Source organism: Triturus cristatus, chromosome 3_1, assembly GCF_964204655.1.
Source record: "Triturus cristatus chromosome 3_1, aTriCri1.1, whole genome shotgun sequence".
In the NCBI taxonomy this organism is placed as follows: domain Eukaryota; kingdom Metazoa; phylum Chordata; class Amphibia; order Caudata; family Salamandridae; genus Triturus; species Triturus cristatus.
Window position 1 is genome coordinate 811353851 of NC_140583.1, and position 23332 is coordinate 811377182.

Here is a 23332-nt window from a genome sequence, read left to right on the forward strand (position 1 = left end):
CTCCCGACCTCCGGCACGATTCTCCTCAGGTTCCGGCGACTCCGGAGTGCGATCTCCACTCCCGACCTCCGGCGCGCTTCACCTCGGTCTCCGGCGACTCCGGAGTGCGAACTTCACTCCCCCGTCGACGCCGCTCACTCGACCTCGGGTGACTTCCTCCTCGACCTCTGGTACTCTCCACGACCTCCGTCGGCGCCCTCTCTCGACCTCTGGCGGCTCCGGGTACGACGTCTGCTTTCCAGTCAGTGCCGCTTCTCCACCTCGGGCTCCAGGTCTCAGGCTTCTCGACGTCGGACTCCAGGGAAACCAATAAGCAGGTCAGATTCTTGCTTTTCTTTACTTCTAAGGCCTGTTCCTGCTGTCCAGGTCCTTCAGATGGTGTTTCTTGCTTTGTCCCACACAGGGCTCCAGGCTGGGCTCAGTCAGTAGGGACTAGTATCAAGGGTGGGTTTATGGACCCCACTCCAGGCACAAGTTTCCACCCCTGCTGCCTCACTCCTTCCTCCTTCAGGTTTCTGCTCCTCTCTCTTCACCAGTCAGGTGCCAACTGCCAGCTCCAACTGTCAACTCTGGCTTAGCTTCCCAACATTCCAAACCGCCTCCAACTGTCACAGGGTTCTGGAATGTTCTGGAAGGTGCTGGTAGGTTCCAGTGGGTTCTGATGATGTCACAGGTGGCCACCATTTTGTGCTCCAGGCCCTCAGACAGAAGTTCCAGGGGTAGATAAAATGGCTCCCTGAATCTGCATCAATACGAAAAAGTCTGGTGGTTCCCAAAAAGGAAAAAATACTAACAGGGTTTGAGGCAAAAGTGGGACAAAATAAATAATGATGAGGAGGGACCACCCAAAGGGCTGACAGGTCTAACACTCTCTAAGACAACATTGATGCATGGACCAAAATTAATTTCTAACATTTTTATAGACATTTTGAATATGTCAGATGGTTCACCATCACCTTCGCCAACAGGAATCGTGTCAATGCTATGTTGCGCCCTTCAATTCCAAGATTGTGGAGGAGAATTGCTTACCTTTTATGAGCTGAAAATTTCTCACCTCCAATAGCAACTAAATAAGAATCAATAAGAATCAAATTACAATTTCCATCTTTTCCAGAGTAGTAGTGGCTCACCTTTTTCACATAAAAAGGAGGGGCTGCCTCATTGATGTGGCTGACTAGCTGACAGAGTTATAATAACAATTGTCTGATAAACAAAAACAAATGAGGATCAAATATGCAGGATGTATGAAGTAGTTAAATGAGCAGGGTGCACCACATGGCCAAGTAAAATGTCCACTTACTTCAAAGTAGAGTTGGCAAGAGTAAAACATGTGGTACAGAATAAAATGCTTAAAAGTCTTGTGCTAATTAAAAATGTCAGCAGCAGTGAAAACAAGGTAAAACTGTACCTGAGGCGCATTGGATTTGTTTTCCAGTAAATAATTCAGTCTTCGGATCTCATTGTGAATCGGAGATCCGGCTTCGAGCAGCTTCGCACCTTGTTGTCATGGAGATTGACAACAAAATGGCGACACGCAGGTACGTTAACCTGCGCGTCACATATGTGTGCATGACCAAGTGTGCAAGCCTTGTCATGCACCCCAGAAAGCCATTGGGAGAGCAATCCCCAAAAATGAGCCCAAATCAAGCCAAAAGTTCACTCAAAAACGGGAACAAAACAACAAAAACCTGAAATCCTCGCGACCAGAAGAGAAAGCAATCCACACTAGCCACTCGACTCAGGGCGCCATGAATGCAGAAAATGAAGTCCGTGGGTCCAAGAAGTGGGATGTTGGTGGTGAGCTTGTCCCCGACAAGCGCCACTCGTCGCCAGTGTTACAGAAGACAGACACTGGTAAGTTTCTGAGATGTTGATTTCTTAAAGCGTAGCACCACCAACCTTTGCTGCCAGCCTGTCAGCTCTCCTGGTTCTAACTGTCTTCAACAAGACACTACCATGGAGATAGAACTGCCAGGCTCGACCAGCACATTAAATCATTACAACATATGCCTAGAATAGTACGGAGGGGTACAAAAGCCTTGCAAAGGAAAGGCTAGTTGAGGACTGATCCATCCATACCGGTTTGGAAATATGCCTGTGAGAAAGACTAACGGCCGTGGCCAAGACGGCAGCGGACTGAGTCGCATCTCGCCGCCGCTCTGTCCTAACTGAGCTGGGAGCCTCCTCCTGCCCTTGCCCAACTTTGACCTCGACCGGATCTGCAGTTTAGGAGACCCGGTCAACATCCAGGATCACGTTGTGAAGGAGGAAGGCTCGCCGCAACTGAGGAGAAGCGATTAGCATCAGCATGACCGGAGGGAGAGGCTTGGCCGGGCCTGGCACTGAATCCCCCAGCGGTGGAGGAGCAAGGGGAGTCCGTGAATGCTGAGCCAGGCCCCGAGTGGGGGACGCCAACGTGGAGCAGACAGAACGCCGAGCTGGGGCCAGGGGGACCCGGGCTGCCGCACCTGCCGAGACAGAGGCACACAGGTCTTGGCCAGGCGGATCAGGATTGCACTAGGACCCGGCAGTGAGTCAGGTATGTGCTGGGGCCATCTGGGCTCCCGCGGTCCTGAGACAGGGAAACACCACTGATATGGGGAGCTTGCGGGAGGCCCCGGGCCTGTGCACAGGAGCCAGACAGAAAAGACTCTGGGCGAGTTGGACACAAATAGGCCTTTTGTGCAGTTGGGCCTCTGCAATTTGGGCCATTTACACCCGCATCTTGAGAAGGAGGCTCACGTGGACTCAGAGGGGCTGGGCTCCCCGACCCTGCGCAGGGACATACATAGAGAGCTTTCAGGCAGGGCATACCCATAACGCTGAGGCTAGCCCGCACCTGTAGGGACCACAGACGGAGCCAGCAGGCGTGGCGAGAGATCAAGACATTGGGAGGACCCTGGCATAGCCACTGAATGCGGACTTCAAGACGCCAGCCAGCAACAAACTGACAAAGTCTTTCCTTGGTCAGAGCTGCAGGGACTACGTGCGGAGTCGGCGGTAGGTGAAGAACACAAAGTGCCTATCCACGGCCTATCGGGGCACATCGGGATCCCCTACATAGGAACACAACCCCTGGTTCGACCGCCCCGTGGCAGTGGGAGATGTGCATGCGGGTTTCGCCTGAGACATATAGTGTGGGCCTCAAAAGGGGGGTGTCCCCACTTTAAGGGCTGACCACTGGCGTCCACTGCAGGAGCAAGAAAATAGCGCACAAAACTCAGAGCAATGGCGACAGGCAGGACGAAGAAGGGGGGCTCAAAATTAAAGATATGCTTACTAAAACGGGAGGGGCTCAAGAGAGCGTGGATAAAGGAGGACAAATCAGAGCCCCCTCCCCATCACTGGAAGACACAGAGGCACCGGTCTTATCTGGAGTCCCTAATCTCAAGCCTGAGGTAGGACTTAATGGCAACTAAACGTGACCTGGCAAGTGAATCACAGGTGGTGTGGAAAGAGGTGACAGATGTCGAACAACGAGTTGATACCCTCGAGGAACAAAGCACCTCACATGACGAGGAAATCGTCCAACTACAGCAGGAAATCATACGTCTGTCGGAGCAACAGCTAGACCTACAGGCCCATGAGGATGATTTGGCGAATCGTTCCAGGAGGAACAAAATTCATATTGGGGGGCCCCTAGAAAGGCAGAAGGAGACAATGTCGAAGCGTTTGTAACACAACTATTCATGCAAATCATGGGCGATTCTTCTGCAGAACCAATCCGACTGGACAGGACCCACAGTGTGGACAACTGGAGTTCTGATGGGGGGCGTGCACAAGACATTTTGACATGTGGGCACAGCTTAAAAAGGCAACCTTGAAAAAGGCCCGGGAACTGTCTGCCATCCAATTCAATGGCCACACTCTCCATTTATATCAGGACCTAGCGACTTCAACACTCATGAAACGACGGGCGTTCCGGCCAATCACTAGCTTCCTGAGGGATCAGAAAGTGCCTTATTCATGGGGTTACCCATTTCGCTTGGTGTTTAAATGGCAGGGTCAACTTCGACAGCTCCGTTCCCTTTCCAAGGCGGCGGAGCTGCTGCAGGTCAAACTCCAGGATTCCCGACTTCAGATTCCCTTCAACACGCAAGAGGAAACAGAGAGAGATGGAGGAAGATACCTGAGGCGGGCCGCAGGTCCAGACCCGGACACAATGGTGACTGAAAGGAAAGCTCTCCTGGCAAAGTTGTCGGCAGACATTTGCAGCAATGATCTGGCTTGTGGTGACGTAGCAACCATAAAGAGCTGGCAGGGGGGCCCGGGGCAGAGTGGGCTGACAATAAGACCTGCCACATCACCCCACCTTATAGACTCCTTGCTGATACGGGCATGGTGAATCCATGACTGTTCTTGATCCAGTGACTTTTGTTAACTGGGGGGTTAGTTTTGGGATTTAATTATGGGTGCCTGCTAACTAGTATATCTATGTATTTGCTACTCGATTATGATGCATCCCCCATGATAATAGTTGTAGACGGAGAGGTAAACACATCAACTCACACAGCTCTCCCCAGGAACCCTGAAGAATAGCAGACTCTCAGACTTTAAGGGTAGTGACCCTTAACGTTAAGGGACTAAATAACACGGAGAGATGAGGGCGATTCTTTCATATTTGGAAAACACACAGGCAGACATATCTTTCCTGCAAGACAAGCACCTATTTCGCAAAGACTGGCATAGACTTAAAAGTAGGGCGTTCCCACAACAATTCTTCTCTTCCTTAACACAGAAGTCGGTGGGGTGGCAATATTGTTCTCAAGGTTCTTTCCAGGGAAGATAGAAGTAAAAGTGGCAGAAATTAAGGGCCGCCTCTTGGGTTACCGCATACACATTGGCACGCACTCTCTCCTGGTGGAATCAATATACTCCCCAAATGAATGACAAGGACAGTTTTTACAAGACGCAGTGAAGGAGATCATGGTAGCAAGTGACGATTGGGTACAACTAGGGGGTGACTTGAACCTAGTATTTCACAACAACCTTGATCGCTCGACCCGGAGACACAGATCTTCGGGGGCACTTAGTGAAGGAGGAACCCGATGGCTATGGGAACTGGGCCTGAGAGATCTACAGCGAGAGTCCCATCCCAAGGCAAGAGGCTACACATTCTACTTGCACGCACACCAATCATACGCACAATTGGATTACTTTTAGGCTGTAGAGAGGTACAGCAGGCAGTGCGAACAATAGTTTTAGAGATAAGAGCTCTGTCAGACCATTCGGCGATCCAGTTGGACCTTCCTCTCCCACCTCAACCTAGAGGCTCTTGCGGTTGGTGATTGCGAGAGCTTATGCTTCACCGCCCTGAAACTATCCAACAAATACAGACGGCGATTAAGAACTATTTAGAGATTAATAACCGCCCCAAGACGTCTCCTGTAATGGTTTGGGACACACTAAAGGCAGTAATTAGAGGGGAGTTGATAGCGATCTCGGCTGCCGAAACCAAGGCTAGACGAGAGAAACGTATGGAACTCTAGACTCGGGTACAGGAGCTTGAGCACATTCATCAGCGTACTGGGGCACCACGGGTCTGGAGACAATTGGAGGCAATAACGAAGCAGCTTGCAGGTTTAGACTTAGACTACGCGGAATACTAAATCCTGCGTCTTAAACACACGTACTATTTGCCGGGTAACAAATGCGGGAAAATACTAGCCACTAAACTCAGGGGGCAACGCCAAGCCAACACGGTAGTGGAGCTAAGATCCGAGTTGGGAGACAGCATAACCAGTGATGAGGAGATAGCTGCTAGATTCTAAGATTTTTATAGAGATCTATATACGGCCCAAGATGTTACGTCCACTTCAATCGCATCTCACTTGGAGAATTATACGGTAACTAAATTAACAGTTGACCAGGCATCCACATTAGATCAGCCTGTCAGGCTAGAAGAGGTCATATCCGCGATATCGAAATCGAAGCCTAATAAGTGACCGTGCCCGGATGGCTTCCTGGCCCTGTTCTATAAAATACATTGCTTCATATTAGCTCCCCTGCTCACTAAAGTATTTAATGAAATCACAAGTGTGCGTGCCCTTCCTCCATCAATGCTTCCGGCCTCCATCTCTGCAAGCCAGGAAAAGATAAGACAGCTTGCCGGTCCTACCGACCGATCTCGCTGTTAAATGTAGATGAAAAATCATTGACCGGCATGTTAGTAGCACGGTTGGCACCACTAATGCCCGGACTGATTGCACCGGATCAGGCCGGATTTATACCAAATAAGCAGTGCGCAGATAACACTAAATGCATCCTCCATCTCATAGATAAAGCCCCCAAAAAGCAGCGTGAATTGATGCTCTTTTCAATAGACGCCAAGAAGGCATTTGACAGAGTGCATTGGCCGTATTTAGCGGCGGTGCTGAAGCAATTTGGGTTTGGGGATAGATTTTGTACCTGGGTTTTGAGTAGATATGAGCAGCCACAGGTGTCAGTCCAGGTAAATGGCAGAACCTCGGATTGTTTCCCGAATCGGTGCGGCACTAGACAGGGGTGCTCTCTCTCCCCATTGCTTTTCGCAATATATATGGAGCCATTTGCTCAAAGGGTGAGAGGCAGCCCACACGTGAGCGGTATCCGTTTTGGGGACGAAGACCATTGCATTTCGCTCTATGCGGACAATGTCATTGCCTCCTTGGACAGTCCTGGTGTGTCTCCCAGAAACCTTAGCCGAAGTGGAATGCTTCGGGCTAGTCTCTGGATTCTACAACAATATATCCAAATCACAGGCTCTGAGCCTGACAGTCTCCCCTGAAACGCAGAACCACCTTCAGCAAGCGCACTCTATCAGTTGGCAAAATTCCATCACCTACTTGGGTATTCGCCTACCACCGACAATACAGGAGATCATAAAGATCAGCTATAAAGATTTATTAGAAAAGACGAAAGCAGACTTAGGCAGGTGGCTTCAATATGCTCTGTCTTGGTTAGGACGAATTGCGGCCCTCAAAATGACGGCCCTCCCAAGAACTTTATACGTGTTTTTGACCCTGCCTCTCTGGCCACCTCCGGAAGCACTTCAGGAATTACAAGGGGCATGCTGCTCCTTTGTATGGGCCAACAAGCGGCCTCGAATGCAAAGAGAGCTGAGCATGCTACCAACAGGGGAGGGAGGTTTGGGAGTACTATCTATACAAAGCTACTTTCAAGCAGCCCAACTCCAATACATAGTGGAATGGTCTCGCTCGGAATCAGAGAAAGCTTGGTTGTTTATGGACAAGGCGTTGACAGGTTCGCCACTGTGGAAGATCCCCTTCCTTGAGAAGTCTAGTCGCACTCCCAGCCTCTACCTATCAGCAATCACAGCTCCCACGCTTAGGGTCTGGCATGTGGTTGTGGCGAAGAGGGGTTTCACAACATTTCCGTTCCCCCTGACTCCCATAGTCGGGAACGCAGCCTTCACGCCAGGGCTGAACTGCAAAGAATTTGAGGTATGGCAAAAACCAGACTACAGATCATTAGGCCATCTACTGGACAAAGAAGGCCCTATCCCATTAAATTCTTTAAGGGCAAACAGGGTCTTTTCAGAGGAAGAGAGATTCCGTTATACACAAGTTAGACATTGGGCGATGGACCCAGAGCTGAGAGGAGCAGCGCAGAGAGATTTAACCGCAATCGAGAGATGGCTCCTTAGTAGAGACACCAACAAAAGGTTAGTTACAGATTTATACAAACTATTACAGGGCCCGGAGAAAGAGTCGAAATCCGCAGCACAGCACCATTGGGAGAGGGAGTTTGGGAGGGAATTGACCCAAAAGGAATGGAGAGACATTTACTATAGGGCCAGGCTCTCAGCTCCCAACTCGTCTAGAAAGAAAGAAAGAAAGAAATTGGATTTGTATAGCGCTTAGCTACCCTGAGGCCTCCTAGCGCTTGGCGGAGCGGAGAGACTTAAAGAGAGAATCCTGCTAGTGTGCTGAGATAAAGAGGTGTGTTTTGAGCAGTTTCCGGAAGACCAGCAGATTAGGTTCTCCTCGGAGAGTGGGGGGGAGGGCATTCCAAAGGTTGGAGGCATTCAGAGAGAACGAGCGTCCACCCCACCTAGATCTTTGGACTTTCAGGGGAGTGGCAAGAAAAGCAGAACTGGAACGAAGATTCCTAGAGGGTTAATAGGGGGTGACCAAGGACTGAATAATATGAGGGCCGGTTTTCCAAATAGCTTTGTGGTCCAGGCACATAGCTTTGAAATGGGTCCTGGCTCGGATGGGCAGCCAGTGGAGATTCCTCAGAGCAGGTTTTGCTGTTTGTCTCCGGGGAATCTGGAGCAATTGGCGAGCCGCACAGTTTTGGATTACTTGAAGTCTATGGACAGTAGACTGAGGGGCTCCCAGATATAGTGCGTTCCCGTAATCCAAGCGGGACAATATGAGGGCCTGTACCATAATCCTCCTCGCCTGAAAAGGGAGCAGAGGAAGAATTTTCCTGAGCATCCGCATCAGGCCAAAACAAGTAGCAGAGAGCTTGGTGGGCTGATGGTTGAAGCAGAGGGAGCTGTCGAGCCATATGCCAAGGCTTTTAATCTGTTGCTTTGGTATGGGCATGGGGCCAAGACTAGTCGTCCAAATGAGTGTCGAGGTGGGTGATGGAATTTTACCCAAGAACATTAGTTCGGTCTTGTCCCTGTTTAGCTTGAGGTGGGAACGGTCCATCCATTCGGCTACCGCCTCTAGGCAGGCACCTAGAGCGCAGGATGATCCCTCAGGGTGGTTTAGTGCCACCACCAGTTGGGTGTCGTCTGCGTAGGTAATGATTTTTATGCCGAATGGAAGGATTATCTCAGCTAATGGGGCCATATAGGAATTAAAAAGCGTAGGGCTCAGGGACGATCCCTGTGGAACCCCACAGCTGAGTGGCCATCGACTGGATGTGGCGGTTCCCTCAAAGACTTGGAAGAATCGATCCTTTAAGAAGGACTGTAACCAGGTGAGCGCCATATTTCCCACTCCCATATTTTCCAGCCGCTCGAGCAGGATGTTATGGTTAACAGTGTCAAAGGCGGCACTGAGGTCTGAAAGAATGATAGCTGCCGAGCCGCCCTGGTCCAGAAGTCTTCTGGCTTCTTCAGTCACTGCTAGCAGGGGCGTCTCTGTGCTTAACTGAGGGCGGAACCCTGTTTAAGAGACATGAAGCAGGTTGTTAGATTCCAAATGATAGACTAATGTAGAATTTATGTCTCTCAATTAGCTTGCTCAGCCAAGGGAGGAGAGAGATGGGCGGTAGTTGGCCATATTCGAGTGGTCGAGGTTGTTTTTTTTTTTAGAAGGGCTCTAACCTGAGCACATTTCCAAGCCAGGGTCACTGTGCCGGAGGTGATGGAGGAGTTTAATATGTCTAGGATGACTGGGCCAATTGTATTGCATACTAGTGTGAGGTACTGTGGAGGGGCGGGGTCCGTTGGAGAACCAGAAGTTACCCTAGACAGAAGGATGTCCAGGGATTTTGCGTCTACTAGACGGAATTCTCCTACAAAGCTCTGTGTTTTAGGATGTAGCTTTCCTGTGCTAGGATCGGGAGACTCAGGCACATAAGGGGAAAAAGGCAGACAGATCGACTGAATTTTATATGGTGGAAGTATTCGGCTAGGTCATTGCAGCGCAGTGGGGCTTCCTCCTCTTTGGGGGGTTCCTGCGGTATGGTGGACAGAGATTTGGCAATCAGAAAAATCTCTTTAGGCGAGTTGGTGGCTGCATTGATCCTTTCCTCATAGAAGTTTATTTGGGCAATTTTGATCTCTGCTTTATAGGTTCTTATTCCTGCTCTATAATCAGGTTTCCTATCTTCTTCATAATTCTGTCTCCATCTCCTTTCCAATTGTCTGCAGGACTGTTTGAGTTTCCTTAACTTAGGAGAAAACCATGGAGCAGATTTTTGCTTGAATCTTTTATGGGAGTTTTTTTTTGGCAGGAGCGTGTCCAATGAGTTAAGGATCCATGAGTTGAAATTATTGTTCGCCAACTCAGGGTTAGGGTCATTGTGTGGTCTAGTGGCATTAAGGACATCAGTCCATTGGCTAGCAGAGAGATTCGACCATTTCCTCTCAAGAGTCAAAGTGGCCTTCTGAGGGTGGTTAGGGACCCAAGTCTCCCAGACCAGGGGAACTAGCGAATGATCGGTCCATGGGAGGGGGATGGGAGCGCCAACCGAGAGCTTCTGATCATTACTAAACACTAGGTCAGGGAGATGGCCTTTGTCATGTGTAGGGGTGAAGCCTTTCTGTTTGATTTGAAGAGCGGATAGGCAGGTTGATAACTCAATGGCCAGTTGGTTGGAGGGATCATCCACCGAGGATTGTGAAGTTCGCTGAGGTCAGAGCTAGATCTGCCACAAGTATGGGGAGACAATTGAGAAATTGGCCAATAGGTCCTGGGGGACCGTAAAGCAAAAGACCTGAGAAGGTGCAGGTAGGTGAGATTTCTAGAGAGAAATGCATGCTTTCGCAATCTAGTGGGCCATCCGTAGAGGACCGGCAGCTAAGGTTGTCTTTAAATATTATGGCTAGTCCCCCACCTCTTCCGGTCTTACGGTCAGCCCTTTGTATTAAATAGCCAGGAGGTAAGGTTTGGATGATGACTGGATCGGTTTCGTTGTGTAACCAGGTTTCCGTCAGGAATAAGACGTCTGGTTTAAGGTCATCTAACAAAAGTGTAAGTTCCGTGGAGTGTCTAGAGAGGGAGCGACAGTTCAGGAGGAAGAGTTTCAAGGGAGGGCCAAGTGCGGGAGCATCCTTCCAGCAGGGCTGAAGTTTGTAGTGACAAAAGGAGCAACTGGAGGGGTTGTTAGTGATATTCATAGAATATAGGCAGTTAGTTCCGGTGGCTTATCTCAGAGCCGTGAGTGACTGAGCACTGTAGCTGAGGATATTATGAGAACTGCCAGGGGTCGTGGCCCCTGATCCCGGCTGGGCGCGGACGGGCGCAGACGGGCTTGCCTTTGGCGCGCATTCTAGCACTGCAACAGCAGTGAAAATAACTACCTATTTGTATTTGACCCCAGCTAGAGTACACACATTCAATCTTGAACGCGACAATAGATGCTAGAGATGTAGCGCATCAATAGGAACACTAACACACATTCTCTGGGATTGCCCAAAATTGTCTCAATTCTGGGAAGAAATTCTAATAGAGATCGATACGAGCTTTAAGACTCAGCTCCCCATATTTCTATCATATATACTTTTGGGTCTTCCCAACCCACTCACTTACCCACTAACATCACTGTCTTGACAAGACTGAATTGGCTACATCAAATTTGGGACTTCTTAGGGACGCTGAGGTCAGAAGGAGACACTTTCTGAGAGGTCTGGCACCCATTTGTAACACTCTTATTACAAGAGTTTACTGAACTAACCTGCCCACTGTACCTTAGAATATTAAGATTTTTTTTTTTAATAACAAATTTTATTTGGTTATTTTGCAATATGTAGGGGTCGCAGCTCCACCATGGCCAGAGAGATGTACTTTGAGCTTGTGTCAAGAACCATATTTCTGACATATAACAACACCCACCGAACACGTAGGTGACATAAACGAAAAACTTACAGACAGGTTCCGGTCTCCATATTCGTACAAGCGGTGCAGTCGTCATAGTGTGCCACATTAAATATATACATACACATATTTTTGAACTCTCAGTGGGGATATACCAGTACATAAAAACATAGCGATTCAGTTTCAGGGATCCGACTCGGGCAGGGGGGGAAGGTCGATACCACGATAATCTGCCCATCGAGTCCAGATTTTGCGATGTTGAGCGGGGCATCCTCGGGCCTCAAAAACAGCAATCTCAGCCCCCATACATTTATCTAGTTCAGTTTTCCATTTACCCAAGGTCGGGGCGATGTTGCCTTCCACATTTGCGCTATATCCCTCTTGGCCACCGTGAGTGCTAAAAACAAGAGGTGCTGCTTATACCTATTTCCCCCAATGTCCTCTGTGGAATGTAACAAGAAAAGGCGAGGGTCGAGCTGGAGATCCCATGACAGCACCTGATGGAGACACAAACAAATTCGGCGCCAAAACCGCTGTAACGCCGAGCAGCCCCAAACCGTGTGGAAAAATGACCCCTCCTCCCTATCACACCTCAGGCACATGGGGGCCTGAATAACGCCCATCCGCCATAGACGTACCCTAGTGTAATATGCGTGGTGTATGTACTTAAATTGGATAAGCCGAAAGTGCATGGACACCGCCGCACACCTAGGGCTGGCGATGCCTTCCTCCCAATCATCGTCGGTGATTTCAGGTATATCTCCTTGCCATGCAAGCCTTGTCTTGTCCAGTGTGGTGGGTGTATTTATGTGTCGTCAGATAGACCTGTTTGATCTTGTGGGGTCCTATGTCTCCTGTAAGCTGTCGGCCCTCTAAGGGTTGAAACTCAGGGAGGGATTCTAATGTGTGGATCTGGGGTAGAAGTGCGTGTCGGAGTTGAAGGAACTTATATAATTGTGATTTGTGTAAATCGAAATCGTCCTGTAGTTGTTGCAAAGATTTCATTGTGGTGCCCCGCATTACATCACCAAGGGTCGAAATCCCGACACGGTCCCACCCTCTGAACCCCATTAATGTTGATACGGATCGAAGATATGTGCCCTGCTACAAGGGAGTCATTTGAGTAAGTGTCCCTCGCCAGCCCATCTGTCGGGTCTTAGCCCGCCAGAGTTGTATCACGACTCTGCCAGCCGGTGGTAGGTGGTCAAGACGAACCGAGCTGTATACTAAGTGGAGTAGCAGGACCTGATTCATAGCAGCATGTTCCACCGAATATGCTGGATCTGTGGGGGAGCAATACCACCATTCGTTTATTACCATAATATGGGACGCTACATAATAGGCATAAACGTCTGCTGCGGCAATCCCGTACATGTACGGAGCGCCACTCTGATAGCCCCGCCGCTCCACATGAATTTATTTTGTATGGCTGCTACTTGTGCAAACCATGAGCGCGAAATGGAATATGGGTAATTCTGGAGGCGATACAGAATATGGGTCAGCGATACCATTTTAAAAATGTCTGAGCGCCCATACAGGGCGAGAAGGAGAGAGGACCACGCGGTGGTTTCGTTGCTAAGGCTAGCCAGTAAAGGAGAGATATTGCGTGCCCAGGAGACTTTCAGACATGGGGAAATATATATACCAAGATATTTGAAGCCCTCCGTTGCCCAGGAAAGCTGCGATGTCCAGGCGTCGCGTCCCTGATGCCCGCACGCTGGGGACAGAATAGATTTGGTGGGGTTAGCATGGAGGCCCGAAGTTCCCCAGAAAACCCTGAGGATTTCCAGTATACGGGGACCCGAGTACCAGGGATCAGTCATAAAAAAGAGGAAATCGTCTGCATATAAAGCTATACGGTCCGAGCGTGACTGGGACCAGTCGAACCCTCGAAGGACCAGATCCCTCCGAACCCACGCCGCCAGGGGTTCTATCGCAAAAGCAAACTATAACGGGGACAGGGGGCAACCCTGTCTAGTGCACCACTGGATAGAAAAGGGCTGTGAATGGTGTCCCGCGACCCGGACCGACGCCGTCAGCTCCGTGTGCAACAGTCGCACGTAAGCCAAGAAGCGAGGCCCCAAGTTTATCGCCTCGAGGAGCTGGAATAAATACACGTAGCTCAGGGAGTCAAACGCCTTATCTATGTCGGCAAGAAGCAAAGCGGCTGGCCGACCCAGCGTCAGGGCTGCCGCCATGGTACTGTGCACCAGTCGGATATTATGCCGAGTAGCCTTGTGTGACATAAAGCCCGATTGGTCCAGGTGGATCAATTCACCGAAGCAGCTTCGCAGGTGATCAGCTAACACCTTCCCCAATAGCTTTGGTTTGAAATTTATAAGGGAGATGGAGCGATACGAGGAAGGATCCTCCGGGGGTCAGCCAGGCTGGTGAAAAAGCACAATTTCTGCGTGGCGCCAGTTCCTTGGCAGAATGGCAGACTCTGCAGACTCCCGGATGGTTGCCAATAGATGGGGCCCTAACGTGTGTATGTTCGGCCTTAGGAATTCCATTGGGAACCCGTTAGGTCTGGGAGCGCGGCGAGGATGAAGCGCATTGAGGGCCCCCGTAAGTTCCTCTGTTGGAAAGGGAGCGTCCGGTTGTTCACGGAGATGATCAGGGAGACGACGGGAGGAATATCCACCAAGAATTCAGCGATCAATTCCGGTGAAATTTGTTCGTGCCTGGTATAGAGGGTAGTAAAGTGTCTTGCAAATTCCGTAGCAACTCCCTGTGGTGTCGTGTGGAGGTACCCGTCAGTATCGTGAATGGCATGGACAACCGCCGGAGATGCATCTGCTTTGCAGAGTCTATGGAGCATCTTACTGGACTTATCGCCCTATTGATAAAAACGGTGCTGTGACGCCTCCCATATCTCTTTCGCTTCGCCCATGAGATGTTGCCAAAGATCCTGTTGCACCTGCAGCAGATTTCGGCAAATAACTTGGTTAGGATCGTTATTGAGTTGTGAAGCCAGTGACGCTTGACGTGTCTCTAGAGCCTCCAACAGCTCCCGTCGCGCCTGCTTTGCATTTGTGCGATAACTAATCTAAACCTCTCGAATTGTCGGTTTTAGGGCTTCCCATAGAATAGTCCGAGAGGGAGCTGTGGGGCCATTATCCTCTAAGTATGTAGTGACTGCTCTGTGAAGCATATCCTGGTATGCCAGGTCCCGGAGGTGCCACGGTGACATCCACCACCGGAAGGGGGTTTTACGGGAGAGGGTGTGGAACTGTAGTCTAAGCGGAGAGCGATCGGAAAGACCCCGGGGCAGATGAGTTACATGGGAGAACCTGTGAAGATCTATCCCTGGGGCAAAGAAACAGTCCAGCCGCGATTGTGAGCCATGTACCATGGAAAGATAGGTAAAACTAAGTTCAGTGGGATGATATTTGCGCCATATGTCAGCCCATCCCAAGGTATTGACTAAGATATGCAGCTTAGTTTGGCCCTGTAAAGGTGTACTGTCTGGGCTGCGTTGACGGTCTAGTGGTCCCATGGGGTCATTCCAGTCGCCCCCTAATAGGGTCAAATTCTCATGTACCTCGCCCCAAGTTGCTACTAGTTTGTCAATAAATATAGTCCCTAGAGAAGGGGGCGCATATATACTGCCTATAGTGACCCGCTCCCCGGACAGTGTACATGTGACAAAGAGGAACCGGCCTCCCAAATCCGCCTGATGTGTAAGGTATTGAAATTGGACCCTGCGGAAGATGAGAATAGCCACCCCTCTGGATCCCCAGGTGAAACCAGAGTGATACACATGATGGAATCCAAATCGAGCTAGGCAGGGCGTCTTATTGCCAAATAAATGGGTTTCTTGTAATAGTAGGATATCAGCCCCATATCGTTTAGCTTGGCGTAAGATTGCACCCCATTTCACCTTGTGGAGAAGACCCCTGACGTTCCAGGATACTACGGTTAGATACGGGGTAGCCTCACCTGACATCTACACCCCTTGGAATTACAATCACAAAAAGAGGAGGACAGAGAGCATGACCTGTCTGCGAAAAAGAACATGTTACTGCAAACACAACAAAACTAAATTCTCCTAAAACACCCCCACCCCCCACTGCCAAGAAATAGGAGTATCTGTCGCGGTTTGTGACCCAGGAGACCACCAACTGAGGGGCCCCCGCATCCACACCAAAGCATCCATTCCCACCCTGCAAACATACACAACAAAGGGGCACAATGAGTCTGGGGCCTCGCAGTCCCATGGCTGTGCCCCACGCCCACCCAGAGGAGACTAATAAGAAAAGGTTACTAAATAGACCAGTCCCAAGTCAACTTGCAGTTAAGGTGTAGACATGGCTTCCGGATCATCAAGGTGGCCGCTCCGGACTCTCCAATCTCCTGCTTGATCTAGAGCCCCGCCGTTTTTTGGATTTATTGTGCCTCGGACGTTGACTGCGTGAACTGCGAGAGGAGTCCGAGTCCACTACAGGCGGAGAGTTATATCTCAGTTGAGGGTGCTCATTAGTCCATGCAAAAACGGCCTCAGGGGTGTCAAACAAAAAGGATTTGGAGTTGTAGATCACCCGCATCCTGGCTGGATAGAGCAACATGTATTGCAAGTTCGGCTCGCGTAGCCTGCGCTTCGCAGCTGGGAAGGATTGGCACTGTTGCTGAACATGGCGCGTGTAATCCGGAAACACCATGATGGGGTGAGAGTCATGCTGGAGGCTGTCTCTGTGAGTTCTGGCAAACCTTAAGATCACAACGCGGTCAACATAGTTCATAATTTTGGTGATGACCGGCCTTGGGGCCGCCCCTGGGGGAGGTTTTTGTGTCAAGGCTCGGTGGGCCCATTCCACTACAAAGGACGATGAAAGGAGATCTTTTGGCAAGATCTCTGTGAGCCATTTGTTGATGAAGGTGGTCATTAGGCCACCCTCAGATCCCTACCGCAGGCCTACAAAGCGTAGATTGTTGCGACTTGCACGTCCTTCTGCATCTTCCACCCTGCAGGCCAGCTCCTGCGACTCCACGGTGAACTTGTTCACTTTTTTTGGGGGGGTGTCCTCCACCGTCGAGACCCGGGTTTCAGCTTGAGTAATACGGTCCACTGCTTTGCGGCGATCTTGGCGCAGGAAGGAGACCTCAGATCCCACTGCGCCTATCTTGGCATCAATTGTGTCCCTTGCATGATTGATTGCTGCCAGGAGGGCCTCATTGTCGGGGGCATTAGTGCCCCCATCTTCCCCCGTGGCCCCCCCAGCAGGCGTCGTGAATTGGTCAATGGTGCCCTGCTTGGGGCCCATGCCCCCGGGCCCACCCTTGACCATCTCCGAGGGACCTGGACACAGGGGGAGTGGCAACACGGTGGAGGATTCGGTCTAGATCTTTAGCCCAGCAGCGTCAATGGTAATGAAACTCTACGTGTCTCACAAGGCACCCACGCAGGTCCTCATATGAGAGGGAGGCATGGGTCCGGTAGCTGGGGACGTGGGGGAAATGCAGCTATCCTCTCCTGGGCCTTCTCAAGACCTGGTCAGGCCAGGCCGCAGAGCTATGGGTAGAATCTGGACAGATCAGCGATCCCACGCCACCTCAGCCCGCTCCGGATCCCCCCAGGGCACTGGCTGCGCTCCGGATCAACGATCTCCTGAAGGCCCAACAGTGGTCTGACAGCGCCGGGGCTGCAGGCCGCGCTCCCACTCGCGCAACCGCCCGATCAAGAGGAGTGAAAGGGGGGACAGCCGTAGCAGCGAAGAGTAGCGCAGAGTTAGGGATGGTCCTGATCCAACCTGTTGAATGCGCTATGGCGGCACACGCTCTCAGATCTCCTCCCCACAGGACGACACCCCCAACTGCAGGAACCAGCTCCGTTCAGTCCGCGCCAGTCAGGTGAATGCAGGCCTCCCCCCGCGCCGACTGCGCCACAAGATGGAGTCCCACAAAGTGGGGGGAGGGGTACCTGTTGCGCTCTCCACTGCGGCGGGGGCTCTTGGTCGTCCCGCGGCGCCTCCCCAAAATGTAGAAGCGGACCCCCCAACCGGACTCTGCGTACAGGCGCCTCACTCACGAGCAGGGGGAAGGAGATCGAGGACGCCGGTCACCATGTCCCAGTCTGTCCCAGGCCCTGCAGCGGTCCTCCGGGGCCTCACACACGGCTCCCGCTGTGTCACAATGGCATCCAGGCCAGCTGGGTTCTCAATGGATGGCCGCTTCTTCAAGGGCAGGTCCGACCGGGCCCGAGATCTCTGAGGGCACAGGCCAGAACTCTGCAGCACACGCTAATGAGGCCGCGGCATATGTCGCGGGTTGGCCCAGCCGCGCCTCCGACCAGGCAGCCAAATCCTTAGGTGGAGTCCCATAGCAGCGGGGGGAAGAGGGGCCGCGGCGTCCCCGCTACGGATCAGGGCTGGTAGCTTATGCGGGGACTCGATGGAGGCCGGCGATCCCCCCTCAGCGCCTCTCTGAAGGGCAGGCCCCACAACGCAACACAGCCCAGCCCGCGTCTCTGTCTCCGGATCGCTGTCGGCGAAAACCACCGCAGCAGCGCTGCGATCCCAGAGACAAAACCAACACCGTGGCCCCCGGTGATCGGGGCGTCGGTCAGGGTATTTCACAGCTCCTCAGGGCAGATCTGTGCAGGATTATCGTCGTATTCTGGCGTGGGTGGACGGAGCCCGATCAGACTGCGTCCGTCATGCTTGCTACCCAAGCCACGCGCTAGAATACTAAGATTGACCGGTGATTCCCATGCAGCGGCCACATATCGAGACCCAGGAGTCACCTAGTATCACTTGACGAGCTACAGAAATAGGACACACAGGCACCCAGGGGAAGGTGAGGGAGGGTGGGAGTTGGGGTTTTCATTTACCATTTTTCTTTGTTCTGGATGTAAAATGTTGTACCACGATCGGCGAGGCCGAATGTTGAAAGAGTTGAATATACAGGATTTTGTTGAATATTAGAGCAACAGTAAAACAAATTTCAACTTAAGAAAGACTAACATGCTTTATACACTTGTGAACCACGGTGACCTTGTTTGATTAATGTATAACATTTGCAAGGGAAATTGAAAGCATAGTGCCTGCACTTCCCTTATTTTTGCTTGTTTACCTTTCTACCTCCTCATTCTTGGTCATCGTTTGCAGTGATGAAGACAGGTGAGAGTGGATTGACCGTGTTCCGCCTGCTTACCAAGGAGAACCACTGGAAATGGGTGCAGGCTAACGCTCGGCTTGTGTACAAGAACGGGAAGCCTGACTACATCATTGCCACTCAAAGGCCGCTTGTGTAAGTCATGCAGAGGCACTCCTTTGTTTTGTTATTACAATTAGCATACTATGAGAAATGGTTACACTATGGGGCCTTCAAATCAAACCGAGCTGCCAACTGCTCATAGTGAATGTGCAAGCTCCGATTATGCCCCTTCTTTACTGTACTTCTAAACGTTCAAAGTATTTTCTGATTTGTATAGTCTATATATGCAACCCTAAATTTTATGTATGAGTAGATGTGGTGTGTGTATGTGCATGCGTGTGTGGGGAGGTGTTTTCCTATCATTGAAATTTCATAAACATAACTGACCAACTTTACCTTACTTACACCTGTCAGGAATTCCCAGAGGTATTCCTTACAAGCAAAAGCCCATTTGCAAGTGTTAAGATCTTCATCAAGAGTGAAGATTTCTCCGCACCTGTAAATTCCACTAAAGAGGTTAGAATTGGGTGTTCCAAGGCTTGGTTTGCCTTCGAAGTTTTTGAAAACCCACAAGATGGCTGTTTGTCACCACTGATAAACTCCTCTCCTTCCCTTTTCGACCCTGGAAAGGATCTGAGATTTACTCCAGCCAAGTGCTGGCGTACCTACCCTTCCATGGTGTGAAAGGTAATGGATCACCACCATATTTGCTGGGGAAGTGGGAGAATCGATTTCTGCTCTGGGAAAGGTGTTTCTAGATCTTAGAATCGTCATTGATGATCATAAATACTTGAATAATTCCCCATTGCTTGTGTGGACCCCGGAACACCTTCTGCATAATTATTTTTCCATGGAAATTGTTTCCTGTATGTCTATAATGCTGTAGTTGAATACCTAAATTAAGTTGTGCTGCATATCTGTAATGCAAAATCCCTTTTAAACAGTGTCTATATCAAAGTAAAAATGCAGCCGGATAGGTATACATTAAAAGTAAAGAAAAAAAGAGGCCTCCACCTCTAGGAAGCTAGGAGGCTCCCCGTCCCACAATGTATTGTATTGGCAGTTGCCTCCCAGAGCTAGTTGTTTTTTCCAATTTGTTAGAGTAGGATCTATGACCACCCGTGAAGAGTCATACTTCTGAAAAATATTAATATTTTCTGTCAATAAATAATTTTGAATATTTTTACGTACCATCTCTAAATATCAAGGACAGATTTTTCCAGACTCTAAAATTTTCAATCCAAATGCCATCTCTTATTCTAAGATCCCTTTATGTGAAAGGAAGAAGGCAGTTACAGATGCTCACAAGTTTTGTGTGGTCAACCTTCTTATATCTCACTCTGTCAATGAGTGTGTCATTTGTTAAAAAGGTCTAAAAGAACACTCAAAGACAGAGAAGGCTTTAGGCATATGGGCATGGTGCAGGACATGAAGGCTGAAGAGAGGAAGAAGAGGAGGCTAGAAAGATCAGTCTGTCAGCTGGTCTCTTTAAGTGTGCCATCATCTGAAAAAGACTCCCACAGAGGGCAATCTAGAGGAAAGAGGTTCAGTGACAGAAACAAATATCAGCATCATTCTCAAAATTCTCAACGTAATAGAACGATATCACCTTCACGAGGCTCTGCTCCAACATGTTGGCCATCAAAGGATGGCTCAATTGCAACTTGATGCAAGTGGCACTCTAAATAGTCGATTTCAAGGCACTCAAGATCGAGAATGAGAATATCGACAGAGACACATTATGGCAGATCTGTGTTGATCCATTTGCCGCTACCCAGCAGAGACCCAACAACTTCTTCGACAGAGACCCCATCAACATCAAAAATACCTACATCAATGTTGGAACACTTTCCATCCATCAACGTCATAAAAGTTACTAATTTCATTATCACTATGTCCAGGATTGTCTCTGTCTTCATTGATCCAGTCTGGCAGTTTTCTCATGCAGTAGAGACATGATCCAGTCCTAACAAGAACTGAAGAGATGAAAGCACTTTTACTTCATTGAAACGTCCTAGAATGGTTGCAGATCCATACACAGCCCCCCCTCTACATGATCCACTCAGGCCAACAAAACCATTTGAAGATCAGGTCCAGACACCTTCCACCAAAGAAGACCTCTAAAGCAACGAAGTGGAAGCGCTCTTGTCTTACCACGGCATCTCCATTAAGCACGCATATCAGCAGAAGACCTAGATCATACTCATGATCACAATCTTCTTATTTTCACTCATCATGCTCTTTCTTCACTCTGACTTTACCAGCTCATTCTCCATCCAGAGTCTCTCCAGTAGAGGATCTTCTAATATTTCAGAAGGTTCTTGCCAGAGGAATGGCGAGACTCAACTTGCTTGTAGGGCTCCAGAAGCTAAAAACGAAGGACAATCCTGTCTCTGAAGATTTTAGTGACATAAGAAAGGAGAGAGAGAGAGAGAGACAGTTCAGAAGCTGATTCATCCCATGAGCCTCCTAAAACATCTTAAAAAAAGACCCATCAGGGATCTCACAAGGAGTGAAGTCCATCTCTTTCAAAGAGGAACATGGTCCCTCAGAACAACATGAAGCAATTTTTTTACTTCTCAAAAAAGCCAGAGAGATCCAGGTCTAAGCCCTCTACACCTCCGCCTCAACTTCTTCATAAATTAAAAAACTGCAATCGACTAAAAGTTCGTAGACGAATTCACCTCTGTCAACAATGGCATAATTGGCAATACCAACGACGGCAAAAATTACTACGGCCGCATCTACGACCACAACGAGCATAGTGACTATGGTCACATCCTAATCAACGACGACCACTTAGCCGACGACTCAGATTGCAGCACCTATATTGTCGACGATGCAGATAGTTTCCGTCTCATCAACGCCAATTCCATTGATAATGAAGTGACCTTCAGCCGCATCATCAGCAACACCTTCAACGACCTCGACGATGGCCTCAACGACAAAAGAGAGATACAAAGAAACATGGCAAAAGACAAATATTTGATACCAGAGCAAACATCACCCAGCAAAGTATCACCCTTACTACCCAGCCACCTTTTGGATGAGGATTCGAATGATGATGGACCTTTTGGTGTCTGTCACAATTACATGTCAAGTATCAACAGGATGAATGTGGTGCGGACGGAGCAGACGGCGAGGTAGAAGGGGAGGACATACACTCAGGAAGGGAGCCAGATAATAACTTGAAGGTGAGGGAGGCAGGGTAACATGGCTCTACTGGGCAGGGAGCAGAATGGACAGAGGAATTTGTGCAACATGATACATCATATGGGATCGTACACCAGACATGGCGGGGGGTTGGAGGGAGTTGTGTTGGGGAAGTGGGGGTTGGGAGGGGGAGGGTTGGCAGTTTTGTAGCACAGAGTATGGGGCATGGGCCATAGCAGGATTCCACAGGATTGTCATGTATGAGGCACCATGCATAAGACACATGTGGCGGAGAAGTTGGTATAAAAAACACGGAACTTACTTTTGCTGTACTTGGGCTACGGCCTGTTGTATAGGTTGTTTGGACAATCAGTAATGTATGCACATTATAAGGTACATGCCGATATTTGTGATGTCTGTTTGGGAAAAAAGTCAACAAAGATATATCTAAAAAGAAAAAGTATCAATAGGATGATGATAATGACGAGGAAAGCTATTATGAACAAGGATATTATCCTCCTCAACAAGCACAATTTCAACATCAATACCAGGAGGAAATGATACGTCTCCCAAGCTCGTTAGTCTTCGACCTGCAATTTATGATGGCAGACTGTCAGAAACGCTTTCCACCTACATTGCCATTGCCTAGGCAATCGGCTCCACCTCCAAAGACTCTACCTGTGCAACCATCTACACTCCAAATGAGAAGAATTTTGCCCACGCCCATATCTACAAGGCATACTCAACAGACAGTTCCTCTCCAGGATACTTCATCTTCTTCTGATGAAAGAGAAGAGTGTGAACTTCATGACGAAAGTAATGACTACCTTAATCCAATGCTGTTATCTCCTATGCCACCTCCTATGGATTCCCCTCCCGAAGATATAGGAGGTTTTCATAATCTTCTTAAAAGAGCAGCAAGGAGATTCGATCTGCCCATGCCATCTAAGCAGACAGATTGTTTTTTATATGACTTTAAGAAGCCGTTCAGAAATAACATCAAGGCTATATCCGTTGTGGATTATATCTGGGATGAGGGGATTAAAGTAATGAATAATCCAGCCACATTATCTTCTGCGTTACCACGCCTGGATAAGAAAGATAAAGACCCTGAAGACTCTCCGGCCTGTTTTATTTGGCATCCAAGACCTGACTTAGTGATCACCCAGGCTGCACAGCGTCTATCAAAACACCCATCAGCACCCTGACAAGGAAGGTAGGCCCCTGGACAACATTGTAAAGCGTTTTTCCTCAATATCGGCGCTCACAGTGCAGGCAGCGAACTCTTTGGCAGTCATTGGGTGATATGATTGCCAGATGTGGTCGGATATTGCTCCATATCTCGACCGCCTTCCCAAGGAAGAGAGAGCTGATGCTAAAAAGATATTGCAAGAGGGAAAGTGTGTCCGTATCTGAGATCATCAATTCCACCATGGACATCGCCAACACTGATTTTCGTCAACTGGCAGGCGCAGCAGTTTCGAGAAGACATAGCTGGCTGAAGGCCACCTCTTTAAGGCCGGAGG

The 23332-nt window shown here is 49.5% G+C and overlaps 1 protein-coding gene across 1 annotated transcript in view; it reads left to right on the forward strand.

Annotated features, from left to right (window-relative positions):
- LOC146861089 (aryl hydrocarbon receptor-like) overlaps positions 1–23332 on the forward strand; it is an 867902-nt gene that overhangs the window by 786174 nt on the left and 58396 nt on the right. The window contains exon 9 of the mRNA XM_085645144.1: positions 18605–18746. Within this exon, the coding sequence (XP_085501270.1) occupies positions 18605–18746 (142 nt within the window). The remainder of the gene's footprint in view (positions 1–18604; positions 18747–23332) is intronic.